Below are 21,478 nucleotides of genomic sequence, written 5' to 3'. Positions count from 1 at the left end.
ATGAGCACTGGGTGTTGTATGGAAGCCAATTTGACAATAAATTTCATAATAAAAAAAATAAAAAAAAACACTTTCAGAGACATAATAGAGAAGCTCACAGGTTGTTATACCCCTTCAGGTTGTGGTAAGGGACAGTCAAGAAAGAGTCAGGAAAGGCTTCAAGGAGAAATGGTCACTGAGCTGATGGTAAAAAATGGAGGGTAATTAGTCGTATTAAGATGGGTAGAAGTAGAGTGACCAGCATAAGAACAGGCATGGAGGATAAGAACAGCACAATGAAAGTCTTCAGTTACTCTAAGGAGCTCAGTGTTTCTGGAGCATGAATTTTGGAGCAGGGCATGTCCAAGGAAGAGATTCGCCAGATCATATGTGGCCTTTTATGTTAAAAAAAACTTAGACTTTATCCTGTAGACTTATAGAGGATGCTGAATCATTAAAGAATTTAAGTAGAGGAATACAGGGTCTAATTTTTGTTTTAGAGCAATAGGGCAGCTATGAGAGGTTGTTTGTTAGGACGTAGTCCACGTGAAAAGTAATGAAACCGTGATGTAGGAGAGTTAGGGTGGCAGTATTAAAGGTAGAGGACTGGGTCATGAAATATTTAGGGACAGAATTTTTAAATCTCAGTGGTTAGAAATGGATATGAAAGATAGTTGGGTGTCTGGGTGGATGGTAGTACCAACAGTTGAATTTAAGAAGAAAAGAAGAAGAAGAATTTAGAGAGAGATATGCTGAGTTTGGCTTTAGAAATACTGAAATTGCAGCATACATTGAACACCCCAGTGGGACACACCCAGCACAGAGGTCAACATAGGTCTGAGCCTCAGAGAATGAGTCTGCAGTAGAGACAGCAGTTGGGGAATCTTCAGTCTGTGTGTGGAACAGAAGTGTGGAGAAAGGCTTCTGAGGGGGGAAGAGAAGAAGATGGGTTAGCGTGGGAAACATTAGCACTGAAGAGTTAAGAGAGAATGAGGAACACACACACACACACACACACACACACACACATGCACGCTCACATGCACACACACAAATCTGTTCAGTCAGAATGGTGTAAGGAGAACCAGGAATGTGTGGCATGTGGACATGAGGGGAGGGTGCATCCTTGGGAAGACAGAGACTGATTATCAACTATTTCAAAGCGGAGAAGGCCAGAGACATATTAACTGAAGTAGAGCCTTTGGTGACTCGAGATAAAGATGGAGAACTTTCCACAAGGATAAGTTGCACAATGCTGAAGGGAGACTTACTGGAAGGAAATGAGGCAGCAAAAAGAGTCTTGTCTTTCTAGATCTAAATTAGATGGAGAGAAGCAAGATTGGGATGGAGCCAAGGAAGATATTGTACAATAATTTGGGGGATTTAGGGAAGAGAAATGTTGTATGGAAGCATGAGTCCCATGGGGGAAAAGAAGATGCTGCCCTTGAAAATCTCTCTTTGTGTCACAGGATCTTGCTTCAACAGTGATTCATGTAAACCCTTTTCTTCATGATCATAATATCTATTATGTCAGTATTCAACTTTGGAAGAAAGGGTTCTTTGGAAGAATGTATCAGTAAGAATCGAGCCTCATTTGAGGACGTGATCCTATCTCCTGTATTCTAACAAGAAACATGAATAGCAAAACAAGTCCATCACTTAACCACTATTTCTGCTCCTCTAAACTTTCCCTTTGCTGTCAAAATTCTCTTTGGTTTTTCACAGTTATTAAAGAAACCTATAACCTATACACTCCTTAAAACACCACAATAACCCTCATCACAAAATTGAATGTTTTTCTCAACTCTCCCCATTAATTTCCTGCTGACCTTTTCTTCTGCCTTGGATTGTTCATTCTTTGGTTCCATCACAAGGCCCAATGTTTTTTTTCCAACCACTGGATAAGCAGTTCGGACTTTATCATTGACTTCTTGTCTCTTCTCTCTGCCCTCCTCTTTAATACCACCTTTATGCAGATTACTGCCAAATGTGCAACCACAGCTCCAACCTCTCTCCAGGCTTTTGTCCTTTGTTTTCAATTATTGACTGACATCTATGCAGGCATGACTTCCTGACAGCCAAATTTACCATGTCTAAAAACCAGTGCATCCCGACTTCCCATCGTCTTCCTCTGACCTACCAGTTTATCCTGACCTCCACATTGCAGCTGATGATATCCCATGGTGCCTTCAGTTATCTGGGCTGGGAGCTTCTCCATCGTTTTTAACATCTCCTTTTTCCCATTCTAGGTGCACTAGTTACCATGTGCTAAAGAATCTGCTCTTCCAGTCTCAGTCTCTTTCTTCTACACATTCCACAGCCACACCTTGATTTTGCAGGCTCACCTTGGCTCACATCCCAAAATATCCTGCTCAATGCTGCCAGATTAATTTTTCCAGTGTGAATTCATCATTTTCTTACTCAAAAGGCTATCAATAGCATGGCACAGTCTGTAACTCTAATATTCCAAATTTTCTGGCCTGTGAGGTGCTCCACAATCAGCCTCCTTCTTTTTTTTGCCCACCTTTTCACCCAATGTTCTCCTGTTTGTAGCTCAACTTCCAGCCTAACTGCATTACTCATCTTTAATGTAGAGACTCTCAGTTATAGTATTTCCATTTGGAATGCCCAAACTCCTTAGCTATTGAACTCCAACCCTCTGTCTAAGACCAGCTCTAATGCCATTATTCCATGAATCCTTCTCTGGTTTCACTAACGAGCAGCAAGTCCTCGCATCACACTTTGATCCGTGGTACTCTATGTATTTTGTCTCTTGTCATATCTCTTGGATGTTATGCACTGTCATATCATAGAAAGGGCATGGACTTTATAGTTAAGTAGGCACACTGGTTCCACATCTTGGATATGTGATCTTGGCCAAGCTTCCTTTCACCTTGAACTATTGTTCCCTCATCTGGAAAGTGGAGAATATAATGCCATCTTGTGGGGTTTGGAGAGTATAATTGAGACCACATATATCAAAATTCCTAGCTCAATGCTTAACTGAGTAAGCCTTCAATGCACATTAATTTCCCTTCTTTAAGAGATCCAGATTCATGCCTTATTTATTTTTATGCTTCCGTAGTATGTATTGGGGACCATTCACAAATATTTGCTGAATGACTATTCAATAAATCAGCCCAAATTAATATTATCTCTATTTTTTAAAAATTTTTCTTTATGTTTATTTTTGAGAGAGAGGAAGAGACAGAGAGCAAGCAAGGAAAGGGCAGAGAGAGAGAGAGAGAGAGACACAGAATCTGAAGCAGGCTTGAGGCTCTGAGCTGTCAGCACAGAGCCTGATGTAGGACTCAAACTCACGAACTATGAGACCATGACCTGAGCCAAAGTCGGATGCTTAAACAATTGAGCCAGCCAGGCACCCCACATTATCTCTATATTTATGTGACTTATAACCTACAAAAGGAAGATAAAGTGGGTAAATACTAAACTGACATATACTGCAGACAAAAAACCTGGGTGCAACAATTCCAAGTTATTAAATTTTGTCACATTCAGGGTATTGTTTCTGTGGCATCTGCATTCCCATGGAGATATTGGGTCATCTATCAGGAGGCATAAGGAGATATTAGATCAACATGGTCTATTTTCCAGAAGCTTCACATTTATTCTAAAATTTGAGAAGCCATTTAAGTACTTTAACCTAAGAATAAATGTAAAGAGTATTTTTTTAATGTTTATTTATTTTTGAGAGAGAGAGGCAGAGAGAGAAAGGGACAGCATGAGCAGAGAAGGGACAGAGAGAGATGGAGACACAGAATCCAAAGCCGGCTCCAAGCTCTGTGCTGGCAGCACGGAACCCGACGCAGGACTTGAACTCACGAGCTGTGAAATCATGACGTGAACTGAAGTTGGACACTCAACCAACTGAGCCACCCAGGCACCCCAAGAGTATTTTCTATATTAGAACAAATAGAATGCTACAAAGTAAAACAAATTTAATGTGAACATTTAAAATCATGTAGAATTAAAGAAAAATTTGCAAAGTAATCTCAGGCACTTTCAGCTATTAATCCCTGTGACCTCAGTAGCATAAAGGCTCTCTGCTCTCTGCCCTCAAAGAAACTTTAGCAGAAATGTGTGAAAAGCATTATGATAATGTATATCTAGATATGCATCTGTTCCTGGAATTGCTTACCGTATGTAAGATCTAACACGTACCGTATACATTATAAGAACTTAGTTACAAGAATGATTTAAACAGTTGGGATATTTGGGGTTGTACCAGTAGGCTATGATATAGTTATTACTTGGTAAATGATTCTTAGAAGAGTTGGGTGTTAAACTGTGATCCAAAGAGGGATATAGTATCGAACAACAGAGGAGAAAATCTCCACAGTAGGAGAGAATCGGCTCCAGGACAACACGTACCAAGTGACACCCAAGTAGCAACAGAGGAGGAAGTAGATTCTGCGACAGGCGAAGAAAGCAGATGGGACATTCCTATCCTTGAAGGCAATGACCAGATGTGTGAGCATTATGACTCAGAAAACAATTGCTAGTGATCCAGAAGGCGGTCATGATAGGGTGATGATGAGCAGATGCCAGAGCTGGGGCAGTAAGCACAGGAACAAATTGGCACTGATATCCATATTAGTTATTAATTTTGAATTACCAGTGGCTGAAAATCCAGTGAGAGGGAGATGTTGACAGAGCAGATGTGACAAAATAACAGAATGGAGAAAGGATTGATGGGAATCTGGTGCCTAGAATTAAAGATCTTTCTAGGTGATTTCATAGGAGATAAAGGCTGCACTGTCAGAGAGGGGCAATGTGTTCTTCTCTCAGTATATTGGTTCTTTATTTGTACTTACACACTAAGGTCATTTATGCATTTATTTGTTCAGTGATTACTTATTGAGTGTCTACTATGTGCCACGATATTGCAGTGAGCACAACTGGACAAAATGTACTGCCATCATGGAGCTTATTTTCCAGCATACATAGAATGCATGATGCCAAGGGCTATGCAGAAAAATAAAGCTGAGAAGAGGAATAGACAGGCACACATGGGTGGTGGGTGGGTATGTGCCCTCACCTTAGTCATATTGTGTGGGAAATACGACATAGGTATTCTGAAACGTTTGTGTTGAGCGCACAAAGTACCTCTTATCCTTCCTTTCTTTTTGCCTTGCTCATCTCTTCCAATACCGTGGCTTTCATTGTTAATTTTATGTCATTTATCCTTGAATTAGTATATTTACACCTTGACATCTCTGTTCAGAGTTTCTAGCTTTAGACCTAGCAGCCCAACACCGGTTGTTCGACAGGCATCGTAAACTCAACACACCCCAAAGCAAACATATCTTCCCCCAGTCTTTTCTTTCTCTTTTTTTTCCTCTTGCTGTGGTGATATTACCATAAATTCAGTCATTCAGGTCAGACTTTAGGGTCATGCTTGATGCTTCTAAATCTATACCTCTGATTGGACATCAAGCCCTCTTAAATTTTCATTCCAAAACTTCTCTTTACTCTCTCTGTCTTATTCATTTTTCAGTTACTCTGTTAATGTTAGTTGAATGCCTACTGTTTTCCAGATACTATGCCTGGTGCTGATAAAAATAAGTCAGACGGTACAGTGCTAGAGGCTAAGATAGAAATAGACAAATTTTCATAACAATGTCATGGGCACAGGGAGGATCCACTAGCTGGTTGTGCCTTGTGAGAGTCAGTGGTGGCAGTAGTTAAGCTGGGTCTTGAAGAAGGGTAGGAGGTAGGAAAGGGAGGAGATGGAGGCATAGAATTTTCAAAGGACCTGGTTTGTTTGGAGAATGGCGAGAAAGTCAGAGTCACTCTAAGAAATGTGCACAGGGTGGATTGTCACAGCATGAGTCTGAGGATGACTTCAAGTTCCCTGGTTGACAAAGACTTCATTAACAGAGGTGAAGAAGAAGAGCGTGACATACCCATAAGCTACCCAGCACGATTTACCCAGTAGGCAGCTGGAAATAGAACCTCAAATTGGGAAGAAAGGTCAGCGCTGGGGATACCTCACCAGTATGATGCCGGTTGAAACCATGGGAATGGCCGATAAAGTTTAGCGAGCAAGAACCACTGAAGATGAAAGAGAAGCAGTTCCCCTCTTTTACACCCCTCGCTGCCCTAGTCCCCTGGTCTCCCCACCCTCAGCCTCTTCTCTCAGTCTTCCCCTAAATCCTACCACACAAAGTTACCTGATGCACAGCTCTGAACATGCTGGTCTCCACTCAGAGGCCTTCAGAATAAAGTGCAGTCTCCATTGCTTTGTGCTTAAAGCTCTTCACGCTTTGTGCCAAATGCACCATTTCATCTTCCTTTCCAAATGTTCCCTTCAGAGGAGTTGATGCTCCCCCAAACAGGGGATCCACTTTTACCTCTAGCTTTGCCCTGCCATTTCCTCCGCCCAGGAGGCAAAAGAACATGGCTTTAGAGCCAGAAAGTTTTTATTTAAACACTGACCGACTTTTCCACTACCGAGAGGCATCAACTTGAGCAATTCACCAAATTCCTCTGAATCTGTTTCCTCATGTGCTAAAAGGTCAGATTGGATTACTGTAATTACCAGAGCATATTTACACATCTTTACTTGTTGTCAGCACAAATAGGTGCTCAATAAAAATTAGGTGGCTTTTATTACCATTCATCTCTTTTCCACTTGCCATAATCCTGTTTCAAGGCTAGACATTTAAAGCTTTACACCTCTTTTAAACCTTTTAAAATGTACCTAGTCACAATTCATTTTGTCCTCTTCTGTGCTTCCTTGGCAATTTATCACCACTTCAGGATATAACACAAGTTTTCTGTTTCCTCTACCATATTACAGATTAATTGATAGTAGTCACATTATTTTTATAGCCTTATGTACCTTGCAACAGGAAGGTAATTGTTTGAACTGAATTCTGGGAACATCTACTTTAACATTCTCTCTCTCTCTCTCTGTACCTCTTTTGAGATATATGCCTTACAACTCACCCATTTAAAGTATACAAGTCTGTGGGTTTTAGTATATATATTCAGAGTCAGGCATCCATCATCACAATTAATTTTAGAACATTTTCATTGCTCTCAAAAGAAACTTCACACCCCTTAGCCCTCACCACCATCCCCCACCCCCAACCTTTCCTCCTCCTCAGTCCTCGGCAACCACTGATCTACTTTCTGTCTCTGAAGATTTGCCTATCCTGGACATTTTACATAAATGGAATCATATAATATGTGGCCTTCTGTGACCTGCTTCTTTTATTTAATATGATGTTTGCAAGATTCATGTTGTAACATGTATCACTACTTCATTCCTTTTTATTGCAGAAAATTTCATTGTACGATATGCCACATTTTATTTATCTTTTCATTAGTTGATGAATGTTTGGATTACTTCTACTTTTTATTTTTTTTTATTTTTTATTTTTATTTTTTTTTTCAACGTTTATTTATTTTTGGGACAGAGAGAGACAGAGCATGAACGGGGGAGGGGCAGAGAGAGAGGGAGACACAGAATCGGAAACAGGCTCCAGGCTCTGAGCCATCAGCCCAGAGCCTGACGCGGGGCTCAAACTCCCGGACCGCGAGATCGTGACCTGGCTGAAGTCGGACGCTTAACCGACTGCGCCACCCAGGCACCCCTACTTCTACTTTTTAGCTATTTATTATGAATAATGCTGCTGTGAACATTCATGTACTAGTTATTGTGTGGACATATGTTTTTATTTCTTCTGGTTAGGTGCTTCAAGTGGAATTTCTGGGTCATATGGTAACTCTATGTTTAACCTTTTGAGGAGTTGCCAAACTGTATACTACTTGACAATGAAAAAGAATGAAATCTTGCCATTTGCAACAATGTAGATGGAACTGGAGGGTATTATGCTAAGTGAAATAAGTCAGAGAAAGACAGATATCATATGTTTGCACTCATGTGTGGAATTTGATAAACTTAACAGAAGACCACGGGGGGAAGCGAAAGGGAAAAAATAGTTTCAAACAGAGAGGGAGGCAAACCATAAGAGACTCTTAAATACAGAGAACAAACTGAGGGTTGATGGGGGGCAGGAAGGGGAAAATGGGTGATGGGCACTGAGGAGGGCACTTGTTGGAATGAGCACTGAGTATTGTATGTAAGTGATGAATCATGAGAATCTACTCCCGAAGCCAAGAGCACACTGTATGCACTTATATTAGCTAACTTGACAATAAATTATATTTAAAAATATATATAAAAAATAAAGTGCTTTAGGAAATAAAAATTTAAATTGAAATTAAAATTAAAATTAAGTTGCATTATTTTAGATTCCCACCAGCAGGGTATGAGGGCTCCAGTTCATCCACATCATCACCAAGATTTGTTATTAATCTGTTTTTGATTATAGTCACCCAAGTGGAATAACATTTTATTAGTGAAATATTCTTTTTTTTTTTTATTTTTTTTTTCAACGTTTATTTATTTTTGGGACAGAGAGAGACAGAGCATGAACGGGGGAGGGGCAGAGAGAGAGGGAGACACAGAATCGGAAACAGGCTCCAGGCTCTGAGCCATCAGCCCAGAGCCTGACGCGGGGCTCGAACTCCCGGACCGCGAGATCGTGACCTGGCTGAAGTCGGACGCTTAACCGACTGCGCCACCCAGGCGCCCCTAGTGAAATATTCTTAATTCATTCAATAAATATTGTGTTCAGTGCTGACGATAATATCACCAGACACCAATCGAAGCTATTAGGACTGTTGGTGAAGAAAAAAAGACAAATATATCTGCTCATAGACACACAATAAATAATAAACATAATAAGTTCTTATCTGAGTTCCTGGATAAATTTGCATTCCTTTCTTTTGTGCTGATTAACAAGCAGGCTTTTTCTGGCACAATCATTTTTACCTCTTTATCTTAGACTTGTGGTCCGGTTTAATTTCACAACTTTGATATGGCTGTGTTCAGTCTGCTAGGAGGTGATAAGCACTCTAGGAAAAAGAGGATAAAAGAGAAAGAGTGATTGAGGGTGTTGGCAAAAGGGAAGGGACAGGTTGTAGGATTAAATAGGGCGATCAAGTTAAGCAACACGGAGAAGGTGAGATTTGAGCAAAAGGTGAGCAAGTTCATCAAAGAGACATCAGAGGAAAGAGCTCTGTGGGTAAAAGAAGCCACCAGTCCAGGAGCCCTGAAGCAGGAGTCTGCATGCAAGGAACAAGGAGGCCAGTGTGGCTGCATAAGAGTTAGCAAGGGAGAGGAGAGTAAGAGACAAGGTTAGAGAGGCTATAGGGCATAATCATTTCCAGTTTAGCAAGTAGATATTACATGGGATATACTAATACTCAACAATTGTTCATTATTTATATGAAATTAAAACTTGGCATCAACCCAGCATTCTGTATTTTATCTGGCAACCCTACTCATAGGCCATTGTAAGGCCTTTGACCTTTACTTTGAGTTGGAAAAGAACCACTGCAAGGCTTTGAACAGAAGAGAGACACATTCTACTTAGGTTTTTGAAGTATCGCTGTGGCTGCTGTGTTGGGAATAGGCCAACACAGAGAGTTAAAGTGAAAACGGGGAGGCCTGGGAGGCTAATGCAGCTGTCCCAGTGAGAGATGATGAAGGCTCAGATAAGAGAGGAGGCTGTGGAGGTGGGGAGGAGTGGCCAGATTCCAGATCTATGTTGAGGGTAGACCCAAAAGAATTTCAACATGAATTGGATATGGATGAGAGAAAGAGAGGATTCAAGGATGACTCCTCAGTTGGCTTGAACAACTGGAAGCCTGGAGTTGCCATGGAATGAAGAGGCAGACTGTGGGTGGAGTAGTTTTGGGGAAGAGTATGGATTTTATTTGGGTCATGCTGAGCTGATGATGGGTCAAATAAGATGAGGCGTCACCATTGGCCTCATCTCATTTTATGGTATTTTCCATTAAAGTGTCCAATAAGGTAATATAAAAGGTCACCCTTTCACTAGGGATAGATTTTTTTTTTTACTTATTGTATGTTATGTCTTATTATTTAAAGAGTCTTCTTCATGCCTGAATGGCTTAAAAAACAAAATGCTTACAAAAGAAGAGCCAGGATTGGAATCCAATTTCCTAGTTTCTTCTCCAGTATCTGAACTGCAAAACCAGACTGAATCCCAACATCCCATTTTATTTGGCAATCTGACTCATTTTTCCATAGATGTTTTTCTTCATCTCCATTCACTTTCTTTCATCTACTCTTCAGCCCTTGAAAGAAAAGATTCTTGCTATGCAGAAGCCTCCTCAGTGTCCTTCCGGCAGTTGAAAATCTGCCCTGGATATTGAACAGACCATCCCCTCCTCAAAATGCCAGGAACACAGTAGTCTAAAGGCTGGATAAGTCAGAGTCCTTATTGCACTCAGAGCAAAGATCACCGTGGACGTTGGCTTGCCCTTCACTGATTACAAGTGGTTTTCAAGATGACTCTCTCAGCTGACTTTCCCCTTTTTACCCAAGTTCCTGGATAAAATACCTTTTTTTCCTGTCCTGATTAGCAAGCATGCCTTTTATTACACAATCATTTTTACTTCTTCTGCTTAGACTTGTGGTCCAGTTTCATTGGACAGTTTTGATATGAGTATATTTTAAATTATCTTCCAATGTTACATCTATAACAGGACCGCACATTTCTAAGGACCCATTGGGCAGGGGGTGGAGGAGGCTGGAGAATGTGAGTTGAGAAGAAATCTATAAACTATGGCTTTTTTTTCTGGAGGTCTTGTGTACTGTGTTGTTTTTAATCATAACATTCTAAATTGGCACACTCACAGAAAGCATTTTTTCCACATAATTATTATGTTTTGTTTTTATGCTGGGAAGCGCATGCTGATTAAATGACAAATCACATACATTGTGTTTTCTGTGTCTTGCAGGACTTGAGAGGGACAAGTTTGATAACAAAACCGTTTCATTTGAGGAACACATCAAGTCAGAACACAACATGTGGCATTATTTGTACTTCCTAGTCCTGGTGAAGGTTAAAGACCCCACTGAATACACTGGGCCTGAAAGTTATGTGGCTCAAATGATTGTGGTGAGTGATCAGAGCATTTTAACCCATGACTATGTTGCATTTTGTATACTTTCCCCTTCTCTACCCTACCCTTCTCCCCAAATGGAAAAGTTCTCCCAATCATTTGGTTAACTACCAAATAGGACTGTCAATCACTGAAGAATCCTCAGGCTAGCTAACTCACTGGTTTCCAATGGACTTCTTGGTTATATAAACCAAATCTAAGTCTCCAGGGCACAGATGATATTTACTGAAGAATTCTCTCTGCAGTGAATAGTACCATCTCAGTCATGTCCGTCATCTCCTGACCTCATGTCTTTGCTAATGTCTCAATTCCCCAAATCTGGAACTTTCCCATTGGCAAATATGAACAGAAGATTCACACTTTAAGAAATTCTTTGAATTTCAGAAATCAAGAGTTTAAGAAATTTAACCGTGTTTGAGAAGAGTATGACATTTGATCTCAATGGGAGAACACTGTCTTCCTGTCTATACAATTTGGATTGTCAGTAACGATTGGTACTGATTCTGCCACACTAAGTTGCTTATAACTCCTCATTAAGATCAGTAGCAGAGGCTGTTGTTGTCCATGGTTTGGAGTTCCTTCTGTTTCACAGAAGATTAAAACTAAGTGGTTTAAAAAGAAGCCCAAGTTACAACTTAAGGGTATCATGACACATGTTCAGTATTATTGCATCCAATATAAATTCATGTATTCTTATAATAAACATGGCCATATGTTGGATTTTTTTTCTCAAAAACCTTCTTACAAGATAGTGTTCACTATTTGAGAATGAGGCTTTAGAAGAGTCATGACCTCCTTGCTGCCCAGTCCCAAGGATAGCATTTAGGAAACACCAGTTCCAAAGCTTCAGAGAACCAAGTGACAGTGACTCTGTGTCCATCCTTCTGGGAGCTGGTCATGCACATAGGAAGACATATACTGCAGTAGAGGGAGCAACCAAAGAGCATGTTTGGAGGGTAACATCCTAATAACTACAAGTAAATATTGCACTAATTTGTCTTACCTGACAATATTTATGTGTCATAGCAGAGCTACATGTAAATTGAATTTTTATTGTTCAGCATTTTTCATGTTTTCTCCTTTTTGACTTACATCCTCCTATAAGTTGTTTCATGTGCATAGTAGTTTGCATCCTACTATGATGTCATTCTTTATGTGACAGTGAGCAGAACCTAATATTGTTTCTTTTTCTCCATGTTTCCTTTTCTGCACTCTCTCCCTTCTACATTAGGGGGAAAAAGCTAATCAGTTTGAAGATAGGCATTCATAATCATTATTTATACATCCTTGATCTTGAGATGCTCGAGACCATCAATGTGAAATATTTTGTGTCTGGTTACTGGAGAAAAGACATGTAGAGCATTAAGTTTATATATATATTTTTAATGTTCATTCATTTTTGAGAGACAGAGAGAGACAGAGCATGAGCAGGGAAGGGGCAGAGAGAGAGGGAGACACAGAATCTGAAGAAGGCTCCAGGCTCTGAGCTGTCAGCACAGAGCCCGATGCGGGGCTCGGACCCACGAACTGTGAGATCATGACTTGAGCTGAAGTCAGATGCTCAACTGACTGAGCCACCCAGGTGCCCCACATATAGAGCATTAAGTTTAAAATGCAACCTCACATTGCTGTATGTTATCAAAATTTGAGTAAATATAATTAGTATATATTTACTGGGCATCCACTCTGTCCCTTGGACTAAAAGATTTTGGGGAATACACTGAAGAGTCTGACACATTCCTTCTCTGCCAAGGAATTTAGAGCTTAATAAGAGGGGGAAGAGAATAACAAACCACAAGTAGAACAGGCCAAGTTCCTCAAGGGTGGAACAAATGAAAATCTGTAAAGGCTTAAAGATATAGAGTGATATCCAACTGGGAGGTGGTAGAAGGGAGAGTCTGTGTGTGTGTGGGGGGGGTGTGGGTGTGGGTGTGTTGGGGGGCAGTCCATCAGACAGAGTAGGATTTGTGCAGATTGGGAGTGTCTGATGGATTGAGTTCCTGTAAGAGGGAACATCTGGCACAAAGGCATACAGGTGGAATTTGGGGGACACCGGCCCAGTTTCAGTGGCACAGAGTCAACTTGTAATGAAGCTCTGAGAGATATTATAGGGAAAGTAGATTGGACTTTTGAGTAGTAAGTGTCCGTTTGGGCCATCATTTCATTAGGAATGGGAAGGCACTGGAGGGTTTCACTACAGGAATGGTGTGGCCTAGAACAGTCGTCAGGCAGTGGTGTATAGGCTGGTTGGGAGAGGGGAAAGATGAAATCAGAGGTGCTATCTGGCAATTGATGAGATTAGGGTGGGGGCCAATATGAGCCCAAGACACCTGACATTGTAAGCCTGGTCACTGGGAGAAAGGTGGTGTATCAGTTTCAGAAGGTCTTGCGCAAGATCAGATGCTGGTCAGAAAAGAACACTTTTGATTTTAAAATGATACTAGAAGCTAAGTCATAAATTAGGAGGGACAGGATAGCAACAACATGAGCCTTAGAGCCCGAAAGATCTGGGCTTGAGCCTTAGTTCTGTCACTTATTTGCTGTGTGGTCTGCGATATCTTGGGTAAATCTTTGAATCTACCATACAAGGCTTCTGTCTTCTCATCCAAAAGGGAGAAAATTGCTGTGACATCAGTGAGATGATATGTTAAACATGGCTAGCATACTGGAGGTACTCGGTAATTGACAGTCTTCACTGTGACTGTCCACATGGAGTAACAGTTGAAGCCATCAAATTAGAGAGAAATGAGAGAAGGGAGACTGTGTAGAGAGAAAGGCAGAGAAAGCCAGAGACAGGACATGCGAGATCCCCCATTCAGGGAGAAAGAAGAAAGACACATAAAATAAGTAGGAAGACAATAAAAAGGGCAAAAGGAGAACCAGGAAGCGGAGTATGTCAAAAGGCAAGAGACAAGCCTTGCAATGTCAATTTCAACAGCATCAGTTGCTGTAGAGAGGCCATAAAGAAGAGACAGGTCAGACAGAGCTTTGGGGTTTTGTAATAAGGAAATCACAGGTGGCTTTTACCATAAAACAGTGTTGACCTCTGTTAAGCCTTAACATTAAAATCAGCATTTTGCCAGGCACTTGTACCTGAATTTTTAAGTGCCCACACACTTATCCATGTTTCTGCCCATCCTATTCCATCAGTTCTCTCCAGAACCGTGATGGGAGGGAGGAGAGCTCATAAACTCATTCCAATCTGAACTGTCTCATTCTCATCCAAGCAGGGCACATCCAAGACAACAGGCACTGTTTCTGAATTTCAATGGCCAGGAGAAGGAAGAGTGAAATTATTAAGCTCAGTACTGATGGAAACAAAAAGTCATTTGCACCAAAGAGTGTTCACTTACTGGAATAGCCTTTCTGGAAAAGTTCAAAAAATCTGTAGCCAATGAACCCAATATAGAAAATCTGTGACTCTAAGCTCTGTGGAGATTATGGCCTTGAAATCCTGATCTACCGAGAGAGAGAGAAAGAGAGAGAAGAGAGAGAGATTTTAGAGCACACAGCAAGTTGAATCACATCTATAACTCAATTCAAACTCTATATCTTTTCTGTCTCCAAGCCAGAGGTAACTACTTTTAATAGTTTGGTAGGAAACCTTCCAGACATTTTCCTACCACCTTTATTTTTGTCCTTAAAAATAGCTTCATTTACCGAGCTGATTTAAGTGCTTGTTTATCAGCAGAACTTTAAAGCTTTAAATTCTTCATAATTGATGTAGCTCTTACCCTCAAGTGTTTATGCAAAAGAAAATGAGGAAGTTCCTCATATTCACCAGACAACTCATATGAATTCTACCACACTGCTTAAGTACATCTGATTTGTACTCTGGGACCCTCAGGAAGTTCCTCCTTCCTTTTGGTGACATGAGGAAAGCAAGAATATAACAGAGGGCGGCAAACCACAAGAGGCTTAAATACAGGGAACAAACTGAAGGTGGACGGGGGCGGGGGAAGAGGGAAAATGGGTGATGGGCATTGAGGAGGGCACTTGTTGGGATGAGCACTGGGTGTTGTATGTAAGCCAATTTGACAATTAATTATATTAAAAAAAGAACATAACATTTTGGGGGATATTTCTCCCTTCCATGTATAGTTTGTCACCTTTAGTGCTTCAACTTTATTACTATGTCAATAAGGAATATTTATATCAATATGCATTAAAACATACATTGTAAATACATTTATTTCTAGAGGTTAGAATCTAAATATACCTGTTCCTCTACATCCACCCAGTGATAGGCTCAAGACTCTGAAATATGAAAAGAAATTTAAACCTTCCTTGCCCTTGCCTTCAGATGCGACAATAATTTGTTCGAGTCTCACCACTGTCTGAGTATCTGAGTGAACACAAAGCATCTTCTGGGATATAGTTAGGGGAGATGTGAGTTGATCAAGGTATCGGAGGAATATATTTTCTTTCAGCAAGCGAGCCCTCATTTTTGATAAGAGAATTGATACTTTGAGCTAGTATTTATGGGGAACAGAAAATGAGAAGGGAAAAGGAAGGACCATGCGGAAAGTAAAAGTAATGAAAGGGAACCCAATAAACTGGAGGGAAGGGTATAAAAGGATAAATCCTCCAGCCTGTACTAGTAATGGCCTTTGAGCATCACTAAGCCCTTTTGCTTCTCCCATTACCCAGAGGATGATGACTGAGGAGGAACAAACAAAATAGAGATCATTAGAAAAAATGCCCAAGGCTTTTAGATGTTTCTCTAACATTTTGAGGACATTTTCAGATTTTCAGTGTTCATTTGCTGAGATATGACAGGGGCCTTTGGGGATATTTAGTACTTAATTTGGCAAATAGCGGGATCAAAACCGCAGGTGTCTGTGAGAGGGGTATTGTGCATGTTCAGAGAACTACTGCCTTGCCCGTGTGCTCTGCTGTACTGGGCTGCAACCAAGACCCTGGCTGGCCACCTCCATGAGCATGGGTTTCTGAGATCACTTTCTCATTTTAGTACACGGCACTCTTACACTCTTCCACTGACTTGACTCTTAACTAAAAACTGTTTCCGGCTAGCATGGAGATGTCAGCTAGGACAATTGAACTCATGCTTTTGTTAACATAATCATTGCTTTGACACTAAAAACAGTTAAGTTTCTTGAAGGCCACAAGCGGGAATAGAGTAGCCCTTGGTTCTTTGTAATAGCAGGGCAGGTAATAATATCTGTAATATGCCTTAAAGTCAATTTCATGAACAGTGAGTGCTTCCTATATCCTAGCAGCAGTGTATGGGTTTGATACATAAGGATAAGTAAGAAATAGTCTCTTTCCCCCAGGAAGCTCAAAATGTTTAGCGAGTGAATAATAAAGTAACAAGTCAATCAACAAATGAATGGTTTCTTCTTAGCCCTCTGGTTGTGGTACATAATTTACAGAAAGATACACCAAAAGAGCTGCAAGGAGTTTGGAACGTGAATTTCTCATTAGTCAAATGTCATCTTTCCCCTCTTTTAAATCAGAAGACAAAGATGCAGCAGGAAGGCTTAGGCCACTGGAACCAAGTATGATGAATGATCCAAGTATGATTAGAAATCACGTGGCTGATGAGAGAGAAAAGACGATTTAGTCGCCTCTTGCAGTGTTTCTCAAACCCGGTTCCTCCCACACGGGCATGTGCTCAGAAGTGTGCCTGAGGCTGCTCTCCTGGCAGAGGGGGAGGCATGCACAGTGGAAGGTTTTGCAATGTAACTCATACTTAAGAATAAATTCTTCCAGGGGCACCTGGGTGGCTCAGTCAGTTAAGCGTCTGACTTCAGTTCAGGTCATGATCTCACCGCTTGTGAGCTAGACCAGCGTCAGGCTCTGTGCTGACGACAGCTCGGAGCCTGAAGCCTGCTTCAGATTCTGTGTCTCTGTCTCTCTCTGCCCCGCCCCTCTCACACTGTCTCTCTCTCTCTCAAAAATAAATGAACATAAAAAAAAAAAAAAGAATAAATTCTTCTTGGGGTGCCTGGGTGGCTTATTCCTTAAGATTCCAACTTCGGCTCAGGTAATAATCTCATGGGTAAGGCTCTGTGCTGATGGCTCAGAGGCTGGAGCCTACTTCTTGTTCTGTGTCTCCCTCTCTCTCTGCCCCTCCCCTGCTCTCTCTCAAACATAAATAAACATTAAAAAAAAAAAAGAATGAATTCTTCCTTACAATAATCTATTGAGACTTCAGAAAGAGAGATGGTCCTTTCAGTGAGATAGGAAAGAAATCTCTCTAGTCACCCATTAGTAACAATTTTCCAGATGTTGTCTTATGTGTCTAGATCTCAAAATCAGTCTTGTTTATTGTTAAGCCACATTTTGAGCAGTAACTGTTGGAGGGGGCGATGTTTGGGCTCATGAAAGACATCGAATCTTCTAGGATTTGTATGCAAACCTCCTGCGTTAGCACCATTTGCCAACCTAATTTCTGCATTATTATTATGTGTCATAACTATGAAATTATATGTTCTGATTCTATTGTTTCCAATTTATGCTAATTGTGTAATTGGATCTAATTAAGCCAATTATGTAACTGCTCAATCTTTAAAACCTATTTTAAAGACTTTAGAACTTCATAAGACACTGCTAAAAATGTTTACATTTCAGAACAAACCAAGGGGGTCTCTGCAGCTCAGAATGCACAATTAAGAAGTAAATATGCATATTGAGGGAGACACCACCTTCACTTTCCATATTTTAAGTCCAGACACGTGTCTTCAATTTAAGAGGGGTCCTTTTCAGTTCCCAACTCTGGATTTCATTTGTCATTGTGGGGGTCTACCCTCTACATTATTCTAATTTTTGATTTAGTAGTCATATGTAATATCCATGAGTTACCACATTTTTGTGCATGTTAACATCTTTCTTGTCTTCTTTTTAGTTTGTAAAATAGAGATAGAAATGGTAAGTACTTAACAGTGTGGCTATCCATAGGGTCATCATCTCAAAGATTCTCCTCAGTGCTAGAAGTGAGGGTGAAGAATTTGGGCCAAATCGTGTTTAAATGAGATTCTTGGATGGGAGTGGGATGGTGAATCAAGACGAGAGCAAGACGCTGACTCGAGATAACGTTGACTCCTTCCTGAATGGATCAGAAATTGAAACTGCTGGTGTCCAGGAGATAGTTCTGCAAGTTCAAAAAGCCAAAAAATTGTTTTGTTAGTTTTCCTAATCAGCGTGGAGGAGAAGCTCAGTGTGAGGGAATCAGCCTAGGTAATAGATTCTGAAGTTTGACTTCTTAGGATTTCCATTTACAAGATTGGTGACTTGACCTCCCCCCCACCCCAAACTTCACTTTACCCATCAATGAAATAAGTGCAGGCAGCCAGTCAGCGCTCAGAATAAAACCTGCTGAATGTGGCTGGATCCGGGATGCCTCCTGCTGAGCGGGACCTTGTCCCTGTCCCTATCCCTGTGGTTTCTGGATCCTGGAGAGAAGGGAGAGGCAGGGATCCCAAGGGAAGCACCTGGGCAGAGAAGGCTGCAGGGTCATAGGGGGAGAGGGGGATTTGGAGGCTGGGACAGTGGCTAATTTGGCAACTAGGAAATATTACAATGGTTTTAGCAACCAGTACAGCCATATCTATGCGTACTAGATAAATGTGGGCCCTGGACATAATAAGACTTTCTTTGCAGAGTTGCTGTAAGAACCAAATAAAATCATGCGTACTGACAGTACTCCTACAATATAACTGACATTTGATGAGGGGCTGACTGTGAGCCAGGTTCTGTGCTACGTGTTTGACACGGGATCTCTTCTGAGGCCCTGTAACAATCGTAGGTAGCACTCTGCTAATACTGTCCCCATTCTGCACATGAGGAAGCAGGCTTAGAGAGGACTGATTACTTGCCCAAAGTTGCACTGCCAGTGGAAAAGCACACTGCGTCTGTAATGTGCCCGACACATACAAGTGGTCAATAAATACTGTGTTATTATCTGATGCTGTGTGGTACATAAAGCTAGGAGCCGTGGTTCCTTTGAGAGTGGGCCAGGCCGGCTGCACCCAGCACCCCCAAGGAGTGGGCCTCGTGCTCTGCAGAGGGGGCACTATAAACATTCAGTTCAGGGCAGGGAGTAGACCTGGCCAGGGAGACAGGAAGTCAGCTGACATCCCTACAATTGCAGGAAGGCCTGAGAGGAATTCAAATGGGAAAAATGTACCCGTTCAGAGCGGGTTGGCAACTGCAAGCTTCCTACAGCGATTAGAAGTACTGCAATTACAATTATTACAATTGCAGGCAAGAAAGACAGAGGCTGCAGGATATTTCAATTTAATTTGGCAAGAATTTTCCAGGAGTGCTGTACACAGGTGCTGATCGAAACAAGAATAAAACATCATCACTGCCCTCACAGAACCACACCGTCATGGAAAAGAGAGCTACGTCCACTAGAAACTATAGTGCAAATCCGAACTCTAGTAAGAGGTATAATGGACATACAAACACAGCATCTGGAGAAATCTTAAATTATACGGTTACCCCCCTGCTTAAAACCCTTCAGTGGTACTTAATATAAAATCCAAACTCTTTCCCGTGGCCCCTTATACCATCTGGCCCCAGTCTGCTTCATTCCACTTTCCTTAGCCAACTATAATTCAACCACATTGGTCCTTTTCTTTTTCTTGGAAATTCACACTTCTTCCCTGGTCAGAGCCTTGGCACGGGGGTGCCTTCTCTTTGCAGTTGCTGTTGCTAACGCTTTCCATGCCTGGCACCTTTCCTGACACCCCTGTTCCAATTACTTCTGTCCTGTCACCCTTTAGAGCACCTATATTAATCTGACCCTAGAATTGTTTTTACACTTATTGATGTGTTTATTCCTCTCCACTACGACTTCAGCATTTATACATCTGATTTGATCACTGCACCTAAATTCCCAGCACCTAAATTAAGGCCCAGCACACCGTAGGTACTCAGCATAGATTAATTGGACAGAATGAATAAGACGTGGAGCCACAGGAGCCCTGAGGACAGGACAGGTCTTTCTGGCCAAAAGAACTAGGGGCAGTTGCACAGAGAAGATTATGAGGGGAGTTGGGCCTTACAAAGGATTTTGACAGAAGGGGAATATATTCCAGGCAAGGTGTGTATCTTAAAGGGAAAGTGTGAACTGTCAAGAAGAAAGGAATCTAAGTGTATATGTCCTAGCAGCTTTGCATGTTATTTAATTATACCCATTTTATGTACACCAAGGCTCAGCGAAGCTCGTTACTTATCCAAGGTGCTCGGCAAATAAATGTTTGAACAAGGACCCAAATACAAATTTTTCTGGGGCCAATGTCTATGATTTTACCTTTCTCTGTGCTTCACCTACTGAAGAATGAGGCAAAACTTAACGAAGACCAAATATATGTAAGTCAAGTATTGGAGAAAAAGTAGGAAAAAGCCCAAAACCAAAAGACATCCTTTGGAAGGAGAAAAGTCTTCTCCAATATTTTAAGGAATTAGAATTCTTAGTCCTTCGGCTGCAATAGTTGAAGTAAGATATAAAATGCCTTTAAAAAAAGCAGGCCAGTAAAGTACTTCCCATTGGTGAATGGTTTGTTCATTTAACAAGCACAGGCTGAGTGCTTACTGTGCTCCAGGTGCTGGGCTGCTTAGGGTTCAAGGTTTAGCTTCCCTCAGGAGGCTTTGATGAAATCTAGGAGACAAAGAAATCTACTTACTAAAGGAGAGGTGATGGCTCTGTGCAGTGGTAGAGCCTGCCATGGGTATGGAGGGAAGGGAGGCTTCATAAGGTCATGCCAGACGCTCAAAGAGGTCAGGTAAATGAGAATGGAACAGTTGAGTCTGTCTAGAGAAAGAGTGGGGCTAACCATGGGGCACCAGGAGCCAGATCACAAGGGCATGGTGTGCTTGGAAATCTTTACTTGATCCTGAAAGCTAAAGGAAGCCTTTCAGGGATATTAAACCAAAGAGACATGGTCAGATGTGTATTTTAGAAAGCATGTTCCATGGAACAACAAGAAATAGAGACAAGGGGCTATCCTGGAGCAAGAAGAAGAATCGGCAGAAAGAGTTCATTCCCCAGTAACAATCATGAAAGCTGCTATAAAAGGCCACTGGAGATTGAGAAGAAATGATAGATGTGAAAGGATGCGGGTGGAGCATTTACTGAAGGTGAGGGGAAGGTGGTTTAGGTCTCTGGCCCTGAATAGTTAGGGGTGGTGGGCGGAGCAGTGGGGCTCAACCTAAATCATCAGGGGTCCACAGGAGTAAGTTGAAGAAATGTGATAATCTCAGTGTACCTGATAGTATCCAAGTGCCTAGGTCCAATTTGGGTCTCCAAGTGCATTATGACCAACAAGAAGCTGAATAAAAGAGTCTGGAATTCTGGAGAGAAGTCTAAAATGGACAATCCACTAGAAAAGATAAAGTGTCGCAAAGATAAGATTTCAGTCTTTTTTATTCACTAAGGTGTCCCAGGAGCATAGAACAGTGCCTGGTATATAGTAGATACTCAATTAAGATTTATTAAATGAGT

The 21,478-nt window shown here is 41.3% G+C and overlaps 1 protein-coding gene across 5 annotated transcripts in view; it reads left to right on the top strand.

Annotated features, from left to right (window-relative positions):
* Window positions 1–21,478, top strand: part of ITPR2 (inositol 1,4,5-trisphosphate receptor type 2) — a 500,503-nt gene that overhangs the window by 439,396 nt on the left and 39,629 nt on the right. For all 5 annotated transcript variants that reach the window (XM_047065390.1, XM_047065392.1, XM_047065391.1 and 2 more), the window contains one exon: window positions 10,843–11,003. In XM_047065390.1, coding sequence (XP_046921346.1) covers window positions 10,843–11,003 — 161 coding nt within the window. The remainder of the gene's footprint in view (window positions 1–10,842; window positions 11,004–21,478) is intronic.

This window comes from Lynx rufus, unplaced genomic scaffold (genome assembly GCF_022079265.1).
Source record: "Lynx rufus isolate CCGP_SWC_20201006 ecotype Redwood Valley unplaced genomic scaffold, mLynRuf1.p SCAF_7, whole genome shotgun sequence".
Classification (NCBI taxonomy): Eukaryota; Metazoa; Chordata; class Mammalia; order Carnivora; family Felidae; genus Lynx; species Lynx rufus.
The sequence above is the reverse complement of the archived record's forward strand: the minus strand, read 5'-3'. Positions and strand labels throughout refer to the sequence as shown.